This window comes from Protopterus annectens, chromosome 3.part0 (genome assembly GCF_019279795.1).
Source record: "Protopterus annectens isolate FY-2018-M chromosome 3.part0, PAN1.0, whole genome shotgun sequence".
Lineage (NCBI taxonomy): Eukaryota > Metazoa > Chordata > Ceratodontiformes > Protopteridae > Protopterus > Protopterus annectens.
In genome coordinates, this window is record NC_056731.1 from 115672947 (window position 1) to 115696707 (window position 23761).

Here is a 23761-nt window from a genome sequence, read left to right on the forward strand (position 1 = left end):
ATATCATCTCACAACCCTCCCAACTGGAGAGTTGTAATTATAATTTCTTCTTCACCCTTTGACCCTTCAAATAGCTACTACTGAAATATCTCCTCAGAATCTTCAATCCGATCTCCATCTTTCTTGTCTTGAAAATCTTTCTTTTTTTCAAACTGAACAAACATCTCAATGGAGTAGGCATTCACCTCTACTCCATGTTCTTTGATTGCCATGTTTTGCGTGCCATTCTCCCAGCCGCCACTGCTCTAGGAATGAGAATAGATGCTCACACTCAATGGCCACATGCAACATGATTGTTGTAGTGGTAGGGAAAGATTGCTGATGCCTTGGCCATATTTCTCTTAGTAGTTTCTATACAATCTTGGTCTGTCCTGAAAAGAGGCTACTAGCCTTGTGATAGTAACCTGGTCAACAAAAGGGCAAATAAAATAAGTTCATAGATAGTTACTGGGTATGCTCTTCAGGAAACCATTAAGGCGCATTGCCTAACTTCCCTTTTGCCTCAAAGCACTGTTTAGTTACATGGACTTGCTGAAGGGCACATAGTAGGCACATGAAAGCTAAGGATATTAAACCCTGCACCACATGAAGTATCCTATTGATAGCTCATAGCCTTAATCCTCTGCTCTAACTGCCAAACCTAATTTTTTTCAGGTTTCCTCCCTTTCATCATTCTTCTGCCACTACTACCCAGTGCCCAATGACAACCCCAGGTCTACCTGCTACTTCTAACCCCCCTATACTTACTCTGTAATTCACCAGGGCCAGTCATGGAACCTAAGGGCATCCTGGGGGTCCAGACCATCCACATCTATTGGGGAATTTTTTGGTTACACCCTACTCATTTCACTCTCCTGTGATGACATGATTACATTTGATGGGTGGACATTGTGAAGTATTGCCCCACCTCCACAGCAGTTAGGCATATTTACCCCTCTCTTCATCTTTGGACCATACTTCCTACACACAACATCTCCAGTCTTCATAAAGGATAGTCTCAGAAGATGCCTACATCACCGCCCTCTTCCTACTGATGGTAATTCCTATCCCTAAAGCTGATCTTTCAGTTGCTCAAGCCACCAGGCAAACCTGGGTCTCCTGGGCTGTAGTAGGGCTTTGTCCTTCAACTTCTCTAGAGCAGTACCAAACTTAATTTAATTTTTGTTAACCAAGTAAGCAGATTTGGCTTTCTTGGTCCCTTTTAAACCACAATATGTATGTGTGCATTCACTTAATCAACATGTGCTTTGGGAGGTGACCATAGTACCTGGAGAATGCCTACACCCACAGTGACTAGAGGTCAGACTTGAACACCAAATGCTGGAGTTGTGCAGTATTGGCCTTAAGCACTGAACCACCATGTGGCTTGGCAGCCCTGCTAAAGTTAAATGTGAGAGTATTTATTTCATTAGTTCACTGTTTCCTTCCATATCACATGGAATCTACAATGTCTAGTTGCCAGTGATATGCAGTCTTGTACACTTTGGTATTTGAAGTATAATTTTCAGTTGCTGCCCTTGCATGAAGTCACTTGTCAAATGTATGGTGTCATCTGTTGTTACAAAAATTGGATAGCAGAGTTCTTATTAAGTGTGGTTCAGTTTTTGAGCTCGTTGGCTGTTTAAGACTAAGCAGATGGACAAGCAGTGAAAATCTGCATCATATTCTTCATTTCTTTGGCTGAAGAGAATGGCTTGCATTTCTTGTAGTTACTTCTGTTGTCAGTTTCATTTTTCATTGGTAATCCTATTTTATTGTTTTCTTTTTTCTTATTTTCAGGACTAACAAATGAACTAAGTTCTCCATTATGGATTGGCTTGCACAGCTTGGATTTTCATGTCGGTTGGCAGTGGAAAGATGGTGGTCCTTTCAGATACCTGAACTGGGCTCCAGGTGAGAAATAGTAAAGTTGGTCAATTAAATAAATAGTAAAGCTGAATATAAAAGACTTCATTGCTTTATATTTTAGATACCAAGTACAATGTACTTAATGTCAGGGCTAGCCACTCTTGAATTTAAACATTGTCTCTAGGTGAGTTGGCTACATAATTACTGTTGATATGACACCCTGACCCCATGTAAAAATGGGAAAAATGGAGTTGATGATGTTAGTGCTTGATGTAATGTAATTCTGCATTATTCTCTATGAACCAATTGGAAATAAAATGATTTTCTGTGTGCAGAGTTCTGAGTAAGAATCTGAACTTTACAGGAAAAACATTTATAACCCAGTGCAGTAATGCTGTGTTATACAATATATGTTGCAGCATGCTACACACAATATTCAAATTCAATGGCAATAAAATGCTTTAGTGACATAATACTGATAAGACACTATATTACACCACACAAGAATGGAAATTATGCTCTGCAGTTTATGAGGTTCCCTTTTCCAGGGTTTAATCCTCTCTCTCTCTCTCTCTGTCTAGCTATATAAATATATATGTTACATAATTAACCAGAACATAAATCGTTGTCTGTGAATGCTTTGAATAAAACATGTTGTTTAAGTGTTGTTACTCCCATGTTTATAAGTAAGAAAGCATAACTTTAGAACCAATTAATCTTATAACACTGTATTTTACTGTGAAACAACACCGCAACAGATGCAAGCAATAGTAAGATACATTTTGCAGTGTGTCTGTATCTTCCTGCACCTCCTGTGTGGGGATTGTACTCCACACATCATGCTAACTCCAGGTTCACCAAGTATTACCTTTAATCTAAGGTAATACAATCTTAGATTTAATATACTAAGGTAATAGGTGTTTGACAGCCAAGGAGACCAGTGCCACTATAGCATACGTGCAAATTATATTTTTAGTAATGCTTTGATTTCCAAACCTTGCAAATATGCTGTGTTGTTCAGTTAGTATATAACTTTTGCTGTTCACTTTACAGAACTTAGAAAGAATGCTGTAAATATAATATTTCAGAAAACAAATATTCACATCTTACTCTGTATCATATTGAGCTGTGTTCATTTAGTGACATGTGAAGCTAGAAGAGCTGGGCAGGGTGGGTGCAAGTGAGCAGCCAACACTGGCAGGCTCATCCTTAGAGTGGTGATCTTTTGTATTGTTGACCACTACATTAGTGTGAGGGGTATGGCATGCAACACTATGTGCTCAGGTGAAGCCACCCCATATAAGGTGAGGCAGACTGGCATGTGTGAATGATGCAAGCATGCATTTGCCTAGAAAGCAGCCATTGTGTATATCACAGCAATGAGGGAGTGAGATTAGAATGGGGAGGTTAGTGTCTGTGGGGCTAAGACTTTCAGAACTCAATATGATGGACTACTCATGTCTTCTGACTCTTGACTCCTGTGGGAATGATGGGTTGTTAGGTTATAGCCTTAGCTAGGGTATGAATTGGCCAGTCTGTCATCCTTAGAAGGAATAAATGAGTCTATAGAGAACTAGGAGGAGAGGCTTAAAGATAGTCAGCACTGGGACTAAAAAGCAGTGAGCTCTGTCCACCTGTATAACACATTTTAATTTATACAAATAGAATTTTACATAGAGACTATTAAATATTTATTTTTGCTTTCTAGCTTTTTTTTATATAGTATGTTGTTAAAAATATTTTGTTTTTGTTCTTCCCAAAAGTGACTTGGCTTGGATCAGGTCCTACTCCTGATCCATAGTGGACCATTGGTAACACTGAAATGAGAGTTGACTCATTAGCCTATAATCCCATTTGTTCCCCAATAAGTGGCAGTCAGGAATCTAGTGTGTTCTGCTGTTCACATAGGGAGGTCCCTAACCAGCCTAATACATCCCAGCAGATTGTGACAGAATTTCTTCTGCTGCTAAGGGTGGCACGTGTAAATTCATGCATGTCTAAATCCCCCAGTTTACTCTGCACTGCACTCCCTCAACAAATATTCTTCTAGGTACATCCCTACACTCCTTAGGCATGTCTATCAGCAAGATGAACTGTCCTCTTGGATAATATACTAACAATTACTGCACACTCCCACCCCCACTCAGTTATGTTATAGCTTCCTGTGCTGCCAATCAAACAATGGTTATCTGGTGCATAGTTAGGGCTTTATCCCCCTACAACACAGAAGCCTCTCAACTGTCTAGATTTTTGCACAATGTCCAGAGTTTTACCTCATATTTTTGGTCTGCTCCATATAAAATTTGTGGTTTTCTGGCACATCACTGAGGACTGAGTTATTCTCACAGGCAGAATAATTCCTAGACTTTATTAACACAAATACCCTTGATCAGATAGTGCTAACACCCATCAGAGGTTCAAACACAGTGGACCCAGTACTTGCAAATACGGAAGAGTCCTGCAAACCCCCCCCCCCCTCCAAGTGTTATGTCCTCACAGGTGAGGTTGAACAAAGCTGTTGCCTTTGAAATAACAATCAACTCAGTAACCCCAGCAAACGTTGTAACAGTTAGGAACTATTCCAAAGTAAACTACATCCTATTAAGTGATAGTTTGTCAAAATTCAGTGCCTCCACCCTGAGTTCACAGCAACCTATGTGGAAGTGTTCACTGAGACTCTGTACAACCATGTAAATGGCTGTATAGAGAGGCTGCAGTACCTACTAGAAACAAGCTCAAAACAAACTACATGGATGGAATTCTAACCTTAATATGGTATCTAAAACAAAAGGAAAAAGGCCATGACTAAAATCAGGAAAAACAACTCCCATAATGATAGGAGCTCTTTAAGTAAACTAAACAGGAAACTAAGAGGACTAATTAAGTTCAACAAGATCAATTACAAAGTCAAGAGAGCCTTGCAGGCCAAAGACAACCACAAGGCCTTCTACACTTATGGTTGAAACCTCAAAGGCAGCACACAGTAATGTGCTGACTGGTGGTCAGTGGTGACACCTTTATTGAGTGGGAGTGACCACTACGCTCCTGCCTCCCCCCATAAAAATACCTACTAGCATACCCCTCCAACTGTGAACAGGGAGCAGGTCCTGGCAGTGCTGACTAAGGCCAATATCACAACCTCATCGGGTCCCAACAATATCCTGGAATGCCTGCCAAATAGCTTGAAACATGACCTGCCAGGACTTGAGTCACTTTACAACCATAGCCACAAAACAGGCTTTGTACCACAAGAATAGAGGATTGCAATGGTTATCCCACTTCACAAGGGTGAACTATCAACTGACTCTAGAAACTGCAGACCTATTAGTCTGACTAGTCTAATACGCAAAGACATGGAATTAATTATAATGGAAATGATCAACAAAGACATAGGCTACATTCAGACACTGGATCTAACTCAGCTTGGCTTTGTCAAGTTAAGGTCATATCTAGTGAACCTGGTGGTCATCTTTGAGAAGGTCACTAAGGGAATGGATGAGTAGAAAACAATGTGTACTACCTACTTGGACCTGGCTAAGGTGTTCGATACAATACCCAACTTGGGTATAGTTGACGAACTCATTGAACTGGGCATAAATCCCTACATAGCTCACTGGATTGTCAACTGGCTCACAGACAGGATCCAGGATCAGGATTGATGATACCACCTCCACTAAGAGATCAGTCACAAGTAGCGTACATCAGGGCTTCTTGCTAGGGCCACTCTTATTTGGCATCTACATCTCAGATGTAAAGGCTAATGTCAAGGGCCTTTGGCTAACCAAGTTTGCAGATTACTACAAATTGGGAACAATCAGATTCTTCCTATGACACAGACATCTTACAAGAGGGTTTAGCACAGACAAATGACTGGTGCCTAAGTCACAGAGTAAAACCCAATGCCAAGACATTCATTATTGTGCCTTTTGGTAAAACTGCCACCCAGGCTAATTACTCCATTGATAAGACACCCCTAAGAGTTGACCTGGTAGTCAGGGATATGGGAACATATGTAGACAGTAAGCTGGCCTTCGACCAACATGTTGCCAAAGTAGTAAAAAAATAATTCTATGTCACCTGACTTATAGGTAAGGGTGTGGCATCCAGGGCCAAGGAAGTCATAGTGCCACTTTATGCATCCCTTATCAGTCAATGAGCAAAATGCCCCCTTGGCATGAAAGTGACCAGATATATACAACAGCTGGAAAACCCACAAACATTTCTCACTAAGAGAATCCAGGGTATAAAGACATTGTCATATACGGATTGCCTTAGAGCCCTATTTCTATCCTCTTGTCTCCTACAGGTTACTGAGAGGCGATCTATGCCAGGAATACAAGAAATCCTCAGATCCTGCTCTGATGGACCTTTTGCACATTCACCAGATGAACAGCATCAGAAGCACTAGATCCAAAGATTTAAATGTTGCTTGTGACATAAATAAGATAAATAAGATATATTGGTGGCAAGATAGATACATGTCTCAGACAATCTCCATGTCCTGGAACAGGCTTCCCATCCATGTGAAGCAGAGTCCATCCTTAACCCTATTTAAGTAAAACCTTGACGAATGGATGGGAAATCCGAATTTCATTCCAGGTCTAGCCCTTATGTCACTGATAGAGGCAGACAGTAATGCCTAAACTAACATACCCCCCATAACCTCTAGAAACTTCATAACTAACATACCCTGTCCTAATAAACATCTATGATACATAGGACATAATTGGGTTGGATTGCACAGCTAGGCTTATAAAGGCCCTGGTGGTCATTAGCCTAGTATATACCTATTAACCTGTGAACTAAATAATGACCTACATTTAAGTTTCTTACTTCATATCCTTCAGAAGATGCATGATAACACAAATCCTGTAATTCTAGCAACTTTCTAAATTTATATGAGCAATATTTAAAATCTGTCCCTATTTTTGGGTGTTTGTTACCCATTATTTTAGACTTTGTCCAAATTTATTGTGCTAAGAGGGACAGACATATCACATAACCAGGCCAAAAATATTTTTAAAATACAGTTTGTATAGTGCACTTCACAAAGCTATATATGCTATGAGTCCATTAAAGAAAATTTTAAATGTGTGAAATAAATTTGTCTTGGCACAAAAAGTGTTGGCTCGTACTTTTTGTGTAAAAAAAAATTACTTTGCATATTTTAAAAAATAGTAATAAAAATTGCTTTTGAATGTGGAAGGCTAGACATACAGAACCATATTTATGCCATTAATGTTAATGGCAGGGCAGGAAGACTTTCATCACTTTGGGTTCCAGCTCCAATTATGCTGGACTAATATGGGTAAGTAATTGTGATTCAGTAATGTAACTGTCAAGCTGTTAAATTAACAGTTTGGCAAAACATTACCATTAGTTAATTTAATGCAAGTCTGTGGTGTGAAATGTCACACCACTAGCAGGCTATACATATCCTGCATTCCTGGGCATTTTCTGAAAAATAAGCTTAAAAAGCATAAGAAAAAGACATAAATATTATGTGAACAATAAACGATATTAAAACTGTAGAAATAGCAATATTATCAGTAGGAAGTATTATTTCCAGTAATAGCATTGCTTTCATAGTCTTTTCCATAAATAATGTAATAAATTATAATGCACACAAACCCCAAATTATATTTTTTCTAAACTTTCACAAACATTTTTCATATCTTGAAAACTATACAACCTAGACATATATTGTTAGACTTTTTTTGTTAACCAGGCATAAGCTTTCACATGACAATAAATTCTTGTATTAAGTGCATGGTATATATATATATATATATATATATATATATATATATATATTTAATGTTATAATTAGCAATACAAATAATGCTGTATATCTCTCAAGATGTGCAACTTAAAGTTCAAATGTCAAAGATAGTCTTCAACAACATCTAAGTTTTCACCTAACGTCATGCAACACTTTGTAAGTCGCTTGCTTTTGAAGTAGTAAGTATATATGGAAATATTGCTTATTTTCATAATTATGAACAAACAACTAACAATATTTACAGAATAATGGGACTTAAACTAGCATTTTCATTGAATTCTCTCCCATATTGGTGTTTCACACCATATACCTCAATAAAATGTAGGTCGCTCAGTTACAAAAATCTTAACACTAATATTAAAATATGAATAATAAGTGGTAAGCAAAGATTAATTTCCCCACTGCAGGACATCCGAGACTAACAATCTTAGTGTAATTTTGTTAATACCTCCTTGTCCTTTCTAATACTGCCTATTAATAGCTGGTAAGTCCCTTAGTTAAAGAAGATGAACCACAAAAAAGGTTCCTGATGCCATAAGGTGGTATGGGTGTGAACTGTAAGTATACAAAAAGGCGATATAGGCTGGAGTGAGTTTAAAAGAAACACAAGTTCCTGAAAATGGGGGAAATGATCAAATTTAGAGCAAGGTAAGATATAAGAACAACTGCTCGGGATTGGAATTAAACTGAGGAGTGTACAGGAGCTGAAGTATTGGGGCTTTGGACTAAACTGTTTTCACCCCCTTCCTGAGGTTTTCTAGACCCACTGTTGAAAGTTTTATTCCTGCAGCTGAGGCTCTTTCTGCAGAACTGTGTCTTCTGAAGTAAAGTGGATTTGTTACGTTTTTGAAATTGCCTTGCTAAGTAAGTTACCAAAAATGTTTATCTTTTTTTCTGCCAGCCTGACTAGGAGCTATAAACTTTGTGATTCAGTGGTTTGTTTGAGATACTTTATGTACTGAAGAATCGTGAACAGAGACATTCAAGCAAGAATCCAGTTTGATGAAAAGCTGTTATATTTGTCTACTGAAACTGCAGACAGGCCATGATAGCTTGTTTTGGTTTAGAGTGACATAACTCAATTTGGTTTTGACTCTGTGACGTGCTTATGTCTAATAAAGATAATTCTGCCTGTCAGTTGACTGTATTCTTCAGACATGACAGTGAGGGCCACATATGTTATATATGGTGTTCCTGTGCAGTCAGAATTGATTTTGGATACTTACCTCACCCCTAGAGAACATTTATTAGTGTTTAAGTGATAGGCAATTGTAAACTGTGTATGAAAATGTTTGTGTAAGTCAAGTACTGATGAATTTTGTAATGAAGCAGTTGTTCTCTTAACAGGCAGCAATTCGTCTAGAAAATATGTGATACAGATAAAATGCGTATGTTGAGATATTGTGATGTAATAGGCTCTAATGTTCTGTATGTTGGGATACAAAACAAACATTCATGAATATTCTTAAGATAAACTGAGCCGGAGAAAATGTGTAAAAGAAATATTTGTGAAATTGCTTGTGGAAAATTGAATTTCAAGTATCTGTGAATTAACAAGCCTCCTGAAGTTAATTACTAGCAATTTATGTATTTTATTTTGGAACAGATTAAGGTGTTACTTCTCAAAAGCGAACCATAAGTCTATACAAGGGTTTTCATGGCAGTTAAAGCAATATAAATATTAATAAATAAATCCGAGAAATCTTGCATCAGTAAAATGGATTGTTCTAGTAACTGAATATCTGGTAAACCTTTCTATCATATTGGACAAACGATATCAATTGAAGCTCTCTTTAAATGTATGACTGCTTATGCAGGACTGTCTAAAGCAGAGCATTGCTATCACAGAGCAGACCTTAAAGTGAAAATTTTAATAAAACCTGGCTGTCAGGGAAGAAACAAACCATAATTAGTGAGAAACAAATCAAATGTTGTTTCAGAGTACTTCATCGACTCAAACAGGGTTTACAGGGAAATGTAGTCGCAAGACAACAAAGACTGCAAAACAAATGTGACTATGCAGGATGAACTGCAGTAGAATGTGAGTGCATAATAAAGCACAATTAAATGCAGCAAAATACACAGCAAAGTGTAATATCCAAATAAAGAGAAGCTAAAACTATAGCTTTTATATTCGGGCCATCCACTTCAAAACCGATAGATTAGTCACTGCAGGTAGCTTTGAGCAGACACCAATGCATCTGACTAAAACACAAGTTTCTTCCCTAATTCCTGCAGTGTACCTTACTTCCCCTACCTCTCCAAATTTCCTTTTGCCACCATTGCTTCAAGATACTGATCATCCAAGCTTTAGTTAAATTGAAGACAAGTCATCTCTTTTCAGTCTTGTTTCTTATAATTGTGCTGTCTTAGTGTGTGATTATTATTTCCAGTGCTTCTTGGATATAATAAAAACATTTATTTTTCCTTTCCTGTCATACATGCCCTCTCTGGTTTGTGCTGGGCCTAACCTTTGTCTTGTCACTTTACTTAGCTCTAGCAGTACGCTTTGAAATTTAATGTTTACTATATTTTGAATGGTTATAGTTTGGTTGGTTATTACTGTGATTTGGAACTTAAATAACACTATACTGTTTTTGACTATTTCCTTTCATAGTTTCACTACAAAAAATGGTTGGGTCTTGGGATTTAAAATGTGTGGCCACTGCAGCTATAAGATTATGCTGCATGATACACACAGTCTGTATTTAGTGTAAGTGGCTAAGACTAAGAGTTCTGCCTCTGTGCCTAAGATGCCATGGGTGGAATCCCTTTTAGACAAGATAACTAAATCCAAAAGGGCTGATTCCCAACCTGTCAAGGTGGTTTGGACCATCCCAACCTTTTTAATCAGGGACTTCTCAGACAGAAGTCACGGTTATTTCCAAACCTTCTGTGAAGGAAATACTTGGTAACTTTTCGCAGACAGCACGTTGTCTAGATACATTAATTCCCATCCCTTCTCACAAGATTTGTCAGGAGTCCCTCTGCTAATATTGACTGGGATCAAATGACAAGAGCCTTGATCAAGGTTCAGATGGAACTGGGTGTCCTTCCATTCTCCAGTGTATCCAGGATGGACAGGGAAAGGCCTTTTCCTTCAATTTCTCATGCTTCTTCCCCAGGCTTCATTTTAGAAGGGGGCGCAATGGATACCAGACTGACTCCAGTATTGTCTGCTTTAGCACCAACAGGACTGCTTGCTTCCCACCAAGCCCTTAGTCTTAGCTGCTGCAACACCACCCCCTTTGGTGCTGAGAAAATATAGGCACCATTGATTTGGTGCTGAGGAGTCCATGCCACATTCAGCTCAAATCACCCCTGACTGTTCTCAGTGTCAGATTCTTTGGTATTTAGTCTATCATTTCTGAACCCAGTTTTGCAGTTGAAAGACATGCACCCATTGCCAACTGTTGGTGCCACATGCATCAACATCAAAGATGGTACAGATGACCTTGGTACCACTTGGCAAATATTGGCTTTCAAATTCAAGAAAAGGATTAATGGGAAACTGTGTAGGCTGTTACAGTCAAGGCACACTACTGACCTCGGCTCCTCCCAGAGACATCCCTCAGTCAGGATCCTTGCATCTGCTTCATAGATCCCTGAAAGAGTTATATCCAAAAAGCCTCAGAAGACCCTTTCTTAGAACACTGTGAAGAATACCCCTCCCCCCAGCATATATAGAAAGAGGTAGTGCAAATGTAGGCACATGGACTCCCCTTAAGAGTCCCTCACACAAGACACAGATGTTGATGAAGAGGAAGGTTCCTGACAGTCTCCTCTAGAAGATCTGAAATTTGAGGAAGTATTGGAGTTGATGAGGCAGAGGGGGTCATTGCTCACTTACCCCGTCCTCCCAATGAGGAGATTATGCAGGAAGCATTTTGGACAGTCCCAGCTATATCTTAGATAATTTTCCAAGAACCAAAAGTAGCCAAACAATTTGTCATTCAGAAAATCCTTGTAGCAGAGATTTACAAAATTGAAGATTCTATTGTCCTCCCTTTAGGAAGCAACAGTAGAACCCCTGTGTACCTGCCCAGCTGCCGCACTCTGGAGGCAGATGGAAGTCGCTTTTCTCCAGACTACAAGACAAATGGATAAAGGGTATACTATCCAGAGGCTATACCGTTTCCTTTCTGGAAACATCCTGGCCAGCCTCCTTGCCATTGCCAGACATTCCACCCTGCCAAAAAAGGCCATCACCCTTCTTCAGAAGAAAACCATATAAAATGAACTACCAGATCAGAGAAGTCTGGAGTTTACTTAAGATTATTTTTGGTTCTCAAGAAAACCAAGAACTTCATGCCAGTCCTGGATCTCAGCAGCATAAATGTTTATGTAACAATAACCAAATTCTGTGTGGTCATGATATAATCAGTCCATTCTTGCCTACAGGAAGGGGACTGGATGTACTCAAGAGTCTTACAGAATGGCTGTCTGTGCATAAACATTTCTCTTCCTGGAGGTTCCTGTGCTTCCACTTAGGAGCCAGTCTTTATACATTTAGAGCCCTGCCTTTCAGACTTACCACAGCACTGCCACCCCCAGGTGTTCAACAACTGTATGGCAGTAGTTGCAGCTCATATGAGACTCAGGGGAACCAGGATATTCCCATACCTAGACAACTGACTCCTTGTCAGTACCACAAGATGGTCATTGAGACAGGCAAGGGATTACTCACTGTGACATTGTCTAAACTTGGGAATTTCCGTGAGCATTTAGAAGTTCCAGTTGGAGTTGTCACAAGCACTAGTATTTATATGCTGCCATAAGGACACTGTTCAAAAGATTGTGAAGTTACCTCTGGACAGAATGCCCTGTAAACAGTCATCAGTCATATACTTGTTACACCATCCTGTGCCTCCAGTCTTTCTAATCCTCAAAATGATGGGTCTAATGGCAACTACAAGTCACCTCATTCCCTTTTCCAGATACTGCATAAGAGTGTTATAGTGGATGCTAAGTGTACTATGGTCACAGTAGGATGGGCACACCAAACAGTGTGTTTATTTATCCATAGTATTTTATGCTCTTTTATGGTGGTGATGGTTACATCCATCCAGTCTCATTGCAGCATTCCATGTGTTTGTCCGTACCTTCAGTCACTGTGTGCATTTTCCCTAGGGTGGAGGGGCATATCAGGAGACTAGCTCACACATCAGCATTATGGAGATGACAGTGATTCTCCCACCTTTACAGGTCTTTCATGGGCTTCTTTGTCAGGTTGCAGTAGCCATGCACACAGACAGTGTCTGTCCTGTGGAAATTTCTACAGAAAGCCAAGATGTGCAGAGCAATAGTAATCATAGTCCGATTCTGGTGTCAACAAGTATGGTTCCCCTGCTTTGGCCTCATCTCATGAAGCATCATAAATTCATAGGTTCATAGGTGTGTACTAGGCTAATGGCCCTGGGGCATTTACAAGCCTAGGCATACGATTATCTTGGTATTGTGCCACCTGACCTTAGTTCCCAGTGCCACGGTCGAGTAGAGCCACTGGAGTTATTCCTGGGGTGAATTTTCTATTTCCCATCCACTCATCAAGATTTTTCTTGAAGAGGGTCAGCGAGGTGCTCTGTTTGACATGTATGGGAAGTCTATTCCATAGCAAGGGCATTCTCTGGGTTATGAACCTGTCCATCCAGTATGTTCTGTTGATTGTGATAATGAGGATGAGGTCTCTGGAGCGTGTGGTGCGGATGGATTGGGATTTCTTTAGATGGAGTATTTCTAACAAAGCTGGGTCAGACATAGCTTTGTAAGTCAAGTAGAGATCGCCTCTAAGTAGGCAATATGAGACAGAGAACAGTGTTTTTTTGAGTCTGTCCATATAGTACAACCTTGCTCATAACCTCTCCTGCTTTAGTAAGGACCAATTCATCACAGCACTAAAAGTCAACTGGTGCTCTTCATACCCTTCCACTTGATGAAACCAATGCTCTTTTCATCTCAATATTCCTTATACTAAAAGCACTAGCCCCAATTAAAAAATAAATAAAAATTAAATCAAATCCAGCACTTTGGCTTTCAAAATGTACTAAATTGCTCATGAAAGAGAGAGACATAGCCTAGAAAGAAATGGGAACGACTTAAAACCATAATTATTTATCAGTGCTATAAGCATCTCACAAACTCTAATAAAAATCAAATCAAAACTGATAAAAAAAACTACTAAATTAATATATACAGGCAACAAATTATAACAATCTCTAAGCTCTTTGGACTACAGTCAACCTGCTGTTAAAACCGGTACACCAACACACTCTACGCCTACTTCATCTAACCATATTGTCAGCATAGCCATTGAATTCAATACCTACTTCATCCAAACAGTACACTCTCTTATTAAACCCTCAGTGCAGGAAGACACGGGTTCTTCTCTTCCCATGTTAGCCCCAAAACACTTGAACTCAAACAATCAATAAACCTACTAACCTTGCCTTGTTAACATATTATCTGAGGACTTAAAAATTACTTCTGATGCCCTAGCCTTCCTGTTTCTATCCTAATCCATCATGCTCCACCACTGAAAGCTATGTACCAACCCTATGTTAAAGGTGCTATAGTCTTCCTCTCCATAAAGGTGGAAACTCAGATGAGCTCTTAAACATCAGGCTTATAGCCATACTGTACCTCAAGAATTCTGTAGAAGTGTATCCAGTTTCAACTCAGCTTTCTCACTGACATCTGCCTTCATTCCACTACACAACATGGTTTCTATTCTTTTCATACTACATGTGCAGCTCTGCTTAATTTTGTAACATATGTTAACTGATATTGAAACTCTGGGAACTTAGTCTGCACTTTTCCTAGATTTATCCAATGCTTTTGACCTGGTATCTCACCAGAAATTGCATCACAAACTAGCTTGCCTAAAAAAATATGAAACTTCACTATCTTGGTTCTCTATCTAATTCTCAAATAGGCAACAGGCAGTAAAATGGCAATATTACATCTCTTCTTTCCTTCCTTCCTTCTGATTATAGTGGGTGTCCCTCAAGGATCCCTTTTAGGTCCCCTGGTGTTTAATATATTCATTAATGATCTCCACCTAGCTTCCAAATAAGCCACTATCTTACTGTATGCAGACTATTCAGTATTTATCTGTTTGCCTAAAAGCCTAGATAAATTAAAATGACTTACTTACCCAAGAGCCTTTCTCCACCATAGAGTCCTGGCTATCTGATACATAGCTGCACTTCAAGCCTAGCACAATGATCCCATTCACCCCAAATCATTCAACTGACTACAAAAAATATTTAAAAATCACTTTCTCTTACAATGCCATCATAGAACTAAGTCAAACTAAGATTCTAGGAGTCACTATTGATGAAAGCTTAAAATGTGATCATCACATAAAACAAGCACTAAAAACATCCACCAAAAGCTAGAGATATGGTTCATAGCTCTTTAGATGATGATGTTATTAATTAATGGTACTCTGTTTAAATGTTATATTGTTGCTGATTACTTGTATACCTCTGTTGTTAACTTGTAAATCACTATTTGCTATGCTTATTATGTAAAGTTTTTTTTTTTTCCCAGAGCTTTAAATCTTGTATATTTGTTGCCTGCTTATATACCTTTGCTTACCATTTTCTTTACGTGGTGCTATTTTGGAGCTTTTTTCCCCAGACTTCTGCTGAAATGGTGTAGCTTTCTGACCAGTTGGACTGTCCCAGCAAACAAATACAATAAATAAATAAATAAATAAATACACATCCCCTTCTAGATCTTCTTGATCTATTGACGCAGCCAGCTGGAAAGCCTTACCAGGACCTTTGTTTCTTAAGCACAACTTGCTGTGAGAGAAAGGTTAGTTTGCTTTTGCTTTGTTGTATTTTGTATTATTTTATTGCCTTCTATTTTGTATACTGTGATTTGTTTTCTTTACACTGGTTTACTTGCATTCTGCTTTTATTTGCATATTAAAACTTGGGAAGAGTCCACAGCTGTGTCTCTTGTGAGTCACACAGAAATTAGAACAGGTCAATTAAGGTGTCACATAGAAGCTAGAAGAGGTCAATTAAGTTTAATTATCTGTGAACTGAATGGGTGGAGCTGGGAACCAAACCTTCTATTTATGAGTAAAATAAAATTTTTCAAAGCTTTTCTGGAAAAGCTCACACAGACTCTGCCATAGCTTGCTGTGAAGAAAATGTTAGTTTGGTTTTGATTTCTTGTACTTTGTATTATTTTGAAACATCATCCATGGGAAAGCCCACCTGTACCCTCTGATAACTGAATGCTAATGCATTAAAAACTAATCTAAGACAATGATGATGCTAAAATTACCTCTCTGGGTACATTTATCAAGGTGATCTTTAATGATATAAGCAAATTTTACCAGTCAGCTGTAAAGTCTATATTTATCATGGCCTGTCAATGTATATTATTCAATTAGCTAACAGCTAAAAATGTGCTTTAAAGTCTTATGCTTTTTTTACCCCCTCCGTACTGACCATTAAGCCCTCCCCAGTCATTCTTGAGCCTGTTCATTTCCTAGTTGTGGGGATTACACACCCTAGTAGAATGAATAGTCTGGAAGTGCTGTCATTCTGGCATGTCATCCCATGAGGACATTTGCACTTCTTTAAACCCTCCCTTGGGTAGATTAATTATTGATTGATTTATTGATTTATTTATTCTTTGTTAACAGGGTGAGTGAACTGGTCCACAGACCCTTTTCAACCATGACCTGAGCCACATTGGCAAAGACAATAACAAGTTAAAAAGCATGTGTTTAGGAATAAAGGGAAAAAATACCGACATTAAAGCATTAGACAAAGATTGCATGTCAATACATAGCCAAGGTGTGATAGTGAATAAGTAAAGCATCAAACAACAATTACAAGAAAGCATACTTTGTAAATGCTTAAAAACACAAAATAAACTTAATTATAGAAACAGAGTTGTACGTAAGTATATTTTACAGCTCACATCGCTGTAAGATGTTAGATCACTGCATGTGTCCACAGTGCCTCCTGTAACATAAATATAAACTACTCTTGTTTACTGAAAGACACCACCCAATATTGGAGTGGTGGACTGCATGCATGTCGTTAGGTTGCAAGCCCACCCCCTTTTTCTGAATGGCTGCTACAGGTTTGTAACCTGATCCCCTCTCCCCCAAAATGGAAATGCCCATCTATGCTGCAATCTTTGTAAGTGCCTAAGCCACTAATTAAACTTAGGTCCTTGGGCCAGTATCCATCTGTGCCACTGGGCTGGCTACTAACAGTTAAGTATATAATTTGGAAAATAAGTGGTAAAATGCTTTATATAATCAAAATAAAGCACAATGGCATGTAGATTATGAGAGAATCATGATTTTTTTTTATGATATAAAGCCAGTCTGCTGTGCTTTGGTTATGGGGTTAGTTGAGCTGGTGCTGACACAGCGGTAATTTGCTCCCTACTGAATAAAGTTTTCTAAACTCAGAATTAAGATGATATTCCTTGTGATATACACATGTATTACTTTTAATATGCATATTAAATAGTAAAGGATTCATTTATTTTTCTTATTGTTTATGTGCTTCTACACAACCAGATTCATAACAGAGGCTAATGTCTACTTCCCAGCATCAACTATTAGATTTTAGGATCCTGCTGAGCCTAGTCAGTCAGTGTCAGTTCCTGAAAGAAACAGCAAAATGAGCAAATAAATATCTATCCTCAGAGTTTGTGTGCCTTCATGCCGTATAGTGCCCACATATAGGAATGTCTTAGGTATTATATTTTTCCATGTTGAAAAGTAAGGCATTTCAAACAAATGAACAGACCCAAAAAAGGCTGAAATATCCAGTATAACAAAAGTCATCCATTTATTAACAGTACATGAGCACTTTCACTGTCAAACTGCTTCTTCAGATGTAACACAAAAAACAGCTGGCACCCATTAAATATTTAAATCTTCCATCAATAATTGGTCACATGATCAATTTGAAATGCTTTCTTAAATATAAAACAGTATATAAAAACATATGTATGCACAGAATAAAATTCACAAACATCATTAAAACTCAAAACAGTAACCTAAATATAAAAGCTGCACAAAAAAACACATTACCTAAATGCATATAGAAAGCACATATAAATAGCATCATTTATTTAGGTAAGGGTCTGGCTTTTACAATTGGCTTCAAAGGGACCCTGTAATTAAATCCATGTCCATAATTACCCCTCAGCCTAATAATCCATTCTGCCTCCATTTGTTCTGTAAGATTTCCTTATGTCCCCACCTCGAATACTCTCACGCACTCTGCTTGTAGCCAGAAATTTAAAATTATGACTGCTATCTGTGTCAGCAATATGTTTTTCTAGGGCATTGACACTATCCTTTTTACTGTTATGATAGACATGCTCCTTAATCCTATCCCTGAATGCCCAGTCAGTTTTACCTACATAAAATGTATGGCATACTAGACAATGTGCAATGTAAACAATATGAACCGAGTCACAAGTGCCATAAACTGTAAAAGTATAAATTCCGGCTTGATCCGAATACACAAATATACCTGTGCTATCTATAAACTTGCATATTGAACATTTACCACATAGTAAAGAAACCTTAATGCTACCTTGATTAGTATAATTTTTAGGGTAGCAAAGTTGCCTCTTAAGAGACTTCATATTTTTAAAAAGGAAACTCAGTTGAGCATCAACCAGTCCCCTAATTTCTTCATCTGTGGTTAAAACATTCCAATGCTTTCTAATGACTCTCATATATTGATTAACATCATGAGAGTAAAACAGTGGCACTCTTAACTTCTTATCCCTTGTTGACTCAATTTTCCTCTTAGTATTTAGTGGCTTTTCTGAAAAATAAGGTTTTGTCTTACTTTCTCTTTGGCTCTTTACTTCTTCAATAATTACACTTAATTCATTTTCTTTATAACCTCTATTGCAAAGAGCTGTTTTTAAAGTCTGTACATGATATGGAAAATCGCGGATGTGTACATTCAACCTAGATACCGTAAATATCTGATTTTTCACCATGTTTCTAAATATGTACTGAGGGTGCATTGCTCTCCTTAAACAACAAATGGTTGTAGTGACAGGGTTTCCTAAATAACTGTGTGGATACTATGCCATGCCCTTCAATATTAACTGTGACATCTAGAAAATTGATACTTCTACCAGAAATCTCAGAAGAAAAATGCAGAAACATGGTCCTGGCAATGTGCTCTTCAAAACTATGGAGCTGCTGAAGAGACCTACTCCATAGGAGGAACACATCATCAACGAACCGCCTATAGAACACTATCTGCTCACCAAAGGGACCTTCCAGTATGTGTTCTTGTTCCCATATGGCCATCAATTCATTTTCTTGATAAATCATAAGGCATGGTGGTGGTTTATGATCTAAAATGCATCATTTTTGTCATAACCCTTACCAGGAGCAAAAGTACCATGAAATTAAATAGTACTGTAGAGTATGAGAGCAATTACTCTTGGTTATGGAGACAAACCCTCACAGATTCAGTGCCAGAAAGGTAGACAGTAAGTGTGAGAGTATGGATCAACCATTGATCATTTAGTAAATCATTATAATCCCTGTTCATTGCATTTATCCTGACTGTAATTAAAGTTTTGCAATTTGGCTGAAGTCTTCCATGTTAAGAAAATAAACTGTTTTTATTAACACCTTGTAAAATTGGAATAACCTCTGCTTCTTTGGAAACAGTTAATATTTATTCATGACTGCTGGCATTTATCTAGTCAGATTTCATCATTTTGGGCAGGCAGGCTGTATCATTCATAACCAAAGCTAACACTGCCCACCAATAACTGTTAGAATCTATTGTATTGTAGGTCAGTCTGAACCAGTGGTAATACTAAAATTACCCACTGGGGTGACATTTACCTTAGTGGTCTTAAAAGAAGGGAAATCTATGCCAGTCAATGGTAAAATTTGTATTTCTCAAGCTTACATTTGAAACATCTTCCTTAGCCTAAGACCTACTTGTTTCATAGGTAGGTCATAGGCAATAGGATTACAAGACTATTACAAGTATAGCTATCAATAAACCATATTCTAGCATTCCCTCTAGACTCAAGGAGAACAGCACAGAATAGACTGTGGGAACATTTCAGGCTGCCAGTTCAGTTACTGTGTTTGTCTTGAAGGTGACTTGATGCTTCTTGTGTAACATGTAGAGGTAGATTTTTTCAAAGGCCTGAGATATGTTGGGATATGAATACATCACACCATTATGTCTTATTTGTCTGTTGATGAAGTTTTAGTTCCTTTAATTGGGTATTTGAGGATACAATTAAGGAGGGTCAGACATTTATTGGCTTGAAAAGCTAGACACAGCATACCATAGAGACATTTGCCAGTCTGTATGGCTAACTGAAGGTCATGGGACCATTATTCTTTTTAGGTAGGAGACTTATTATTTAACAGATACTCCTGTTTCTTTGTCATTCTTCCTCAGTATTAAAATTTACACTTTTAAAAATGTCTGTCAGACTTCTCCTTCTCCTTTACAATACCCAGGCCACTCCCCTGCCTCCCTCTGATCTTGCTGTCTGTTTGCAAAGAGTATTGTTTATAGATGTTTTTACTTTTTTGACTGGTATATTTTTGTAGGGAAAGTTTTCTTGCTTTATGAATATGTGCTGTTTTCTCTTTTTGGCTTGTATTAAGTCTGTTGTTAACTTTTCAGGACTTGCCCTCTTTTTGGGGCCAGTATTATTTTTTTCTGGTCTAGCTATCTATTGCTGCTTAGTGCTAATAGCTTTTACTCTCTTCAGACTACGTTAGCTAGAGCTTGTGTTGTATTTATGGTACCTGAGCTACTTGCTGTCATGAATTGGGCCACAGGATTCTGCAAATGCTTGAAGTCTAGGTACAAAGCCCCAGGACACACATGGACTGTGGGCTGTGCACCTGGAGGAGGAGGATTTAAAGACACAGTGCAAGAACTGCAAAAACCCTGGGCACTGTGCACTGTAAGAAAGACATAAGTCAATTAAAAAAAATCTTCTTGCTCAGAAGGACAGAAGAAAAACCGGAAGAAGGAATTTAAGGAAAATGACTAAATAAAACAATTCTGGTAATTCTCCTTCTCATAAGATTAACAGAAAGGAAGTTTTTTCCTCTCAAGTTGATTTAGCCCCTTCAGGTTTTACATAGTAGAACTCTTCATGCAGAAATTTTGATCAGCACCAAACTTACCCCAAGATAGTTAAAGCCCATATGCTGCTTGGTGTGTCTCTGCCTCCTCTGTTTTCTGGCATGGCAGTAGAGAAGGACCATTTCCCTCCACTTCATTTCCTTTTACCCCTGCCCTGTTCTGGTATCAGGAGTGTTGGAGCTGAATGTAATTAAAGTACCTTCCATACTGGTGCTGACAGTTATCCTTCTGTTTACAACATCTTCCTTTGTTCAAATCCCCTCAGTACCAGTGCTGTTGATATCAAGGACAGTTAGGCAGGAGGTCATCAACTTTGATGGCTCTAGCCCTGAGATGGTACTGATTTCTGCAATGTCATTTTTGGTGTTGCTGAGAAATGACAGTGTCCTTGGTTCTGTGGTTAGTTGCACTGGTGCTGAACACTGTGTGATGTGTAACTTTGCTATCAATTTCTTGGAGTTTTGCACAGGTCATGGTACAAACACTCTTGGTGTTGGGAGAGGTAGCTTCATTTTCTAGATCACTGGAGCAAGTCGCAAGATGCCCTCCTAAGCTGAGAGATCTCTAGGAGGTACCACTCTCACATTTCAACTACACCCGTGACACCTCTTTACTTTTGTCCTTAGTCCTCTCATCCATACCCCAACAAGAGCTGTTACTGTAAGCTGTTTGTAGGAGCTGGCTATTTAATGAAGAAAAATCTTCAGGACACTCAAATGAGTCACCTTCCCTGAGTATCCCAAGAAGGAGGAAGTGTAAGAGAAGGCACATCGACTCTCTGATATAGTCTGTCATGATGAGCATGGATATTGACAAAGGGGTATTTCAAGAAGACCCTCACATTTGGAGAAATCCTGAAATGGATGCAGTATATTGGATCCTGGATCATAGAGCTCTCTCCCACAAAAGAAGAGATTCTCTAAGAGGCCTATCCGTCTGCCACAACTACATGTTGCGTTGCTCCTCCCCAAGCTGCATAATAAATCTAATTGTGCAGAGGGCCTGATGAGAGCTTATTCTTAAGAAACCTACTAAGTTAGAGCCTTCAACCTCTCAAAGACTAACCTCACTGGGACAAAACTGCTGACACTGTAGATTATATGATGATAACAGCAACAGCAAAATAGGAGCACTCAAAAGGAGAGTTCAGATAAGGATTCCTGGGCAGTGGATTGCCTGAGGGAGTATGCTTTTGCATAGTGTACTTTTGCTGTAAGGGCACTAAACTACCTGGTGTATATAAATTGTTTTCAGTGTGAAATGGCGGGAAGAAAAATAGATATGCAAAAAAGTTGTCTAATAGTGGACTACACTGACATGTAGAATTACAGATGACAACTATGCAGTCCATGAGGCTGTTACATAATGATGCAGATGAAGCAGTGATAGCTTTCTGGGACAGGCATTACAACTAAATGGCAAACTTGGCTTGGATTGTGTAGTTTTGCAGAAGCTTTCAGCGTGGATTTCATCAGTGCCATCTTTGATGGGCCTTAGTAGCTTGAATCAATAGTGAAAGAGATTGCTCCAGAGTGAACAAAGATGGGTAAATGCTCTCAGCTGTTGGGGTCAGGTTTGTGGCTCCATAAAGTTCCTCTGATTGGAACCCGAAGGGAGCCAACAGCATATAGTATCTCAACATCAACCATATGATCAGTATTAAAGTAGAAACTCACATGACTACATAGGTTTCTCTACCCAACACCACTCAGGGGAGAGAAGAGGACTGCAAAGTCAGGGGTTCCATAATCTTTCTTCTGGGAATCAGAGGAAAAGCATCCCTGGGAACTTGCCTAACTGTCCATCTCTGGAGGTAGTTAAGGATCAATTATCTTCCTGCTTACTAGTGTCACCATTCATCACACAGGATAGGTAAACCAGGGAAGTAATCTCTAGAGACTTTAAAACTCCATTTCTGATGATTCCCTGTCTGTTATCCCAACCATCAGTCATTTCATCCTTATAAAGAGAAGTGTCCAAGAGAGAGAAAGAGAGTGACATCCAGGTTAAAAAGGAGCCATCCAGGAGGTCCCAGCAGAGCAGAGAGGGTGCAGAGTGCATACCAGATTTTTTTAGTCCCCAAAAAGATAAAGAAACTCAGATGATACTTAAGTTCATTAAATATATTTGTGAGGAAAACAAAGTTACTGATGGTGACAGTGTATTTAGTTCTACCATCCCTGCTTGAAGAAGACTGGATGTGCTCTAGGATGCCTATTTGTACATCATCGTTGCCAAGGCTTCCAAAAAATGCCTATGCTTCCCTGTGGGAGCCGGTTATTATGAGCTCAGAATCTTGCTGTTTGGTCTTACCATAGCTTCTCAAGTGACCACAAAATGCATGGCAGAAGTTACATCTCACAGGAGGCTGGTTCATAGTGTCTACCATGACAGAGTCTTTACTAAAGGGAAGAGACTACTTACATTGACTGTGTCTCCCTTGGGAATCAAAGTGAGCATTGCAAAATCCTAGTTGAAGCCATCACAGGCACTAGTTAATCATAAGCTGTCACCAAAAAACAGGGTTATTTCTGCATTAATTGGCTGACTTTTAACAGGTTACATATGAGAGTTCTACAGTGGACCCTTCAAGTTAAATGGTTTCAGGTGGAAGATTCCCATGGATCAGATCATTCATTTATTCAGGGCCAGTCATAAGCATCTACAATCTGGGTCACAGCAACTCAACTTAGACAAAATATACCACTTTTCTCACCCTCTTTCCAAGGTCATAGTGACCAATGATGCATTTGTCCTGGGGGGACATTGCTTATGGAAGATGGCCCAAGGAATGTGGACTCAATGAATGTCCTTATTGCACATTAAGATCTGGAAATGAGAGTGGTTCTCCTTGCATTGCAGACCTTTCAATCCACCCACCACACAGTGGGCTTGTCATACATTCAGAGAATATATCAGTAGTGTGGTAAATCAACAAGCAAGGGAGGACCACATCCTACCACCTTTTGTCAGGAAGCCA

The 23761-nt window shown here is 38.8% G+C and overlaps 1 protein-coding gene across 2 annotated transcripts in view; it reads left to right on the forward strand.

The window, feature by feature from the left end:
- MRC1 (mannose receptor C-type 1) overlaps nt 1-23761 on the forward strand; it is a 1874292-nt gene that overhangs the window by 328487 nt on the left and 1522044 nt on the right. For both annotated transcript variants that reach the window (XM_044064625.1, XM_044064626.1), the window contains exon 5: nt 1780-1893. In XM_044064625.1, the coding sequence (XP_043920560.1) occupies nt 1780-1893 (114 nt within the window). The remainder of the gene's footprint in view (nt 1-1779; nt 1894-23761) is intronic.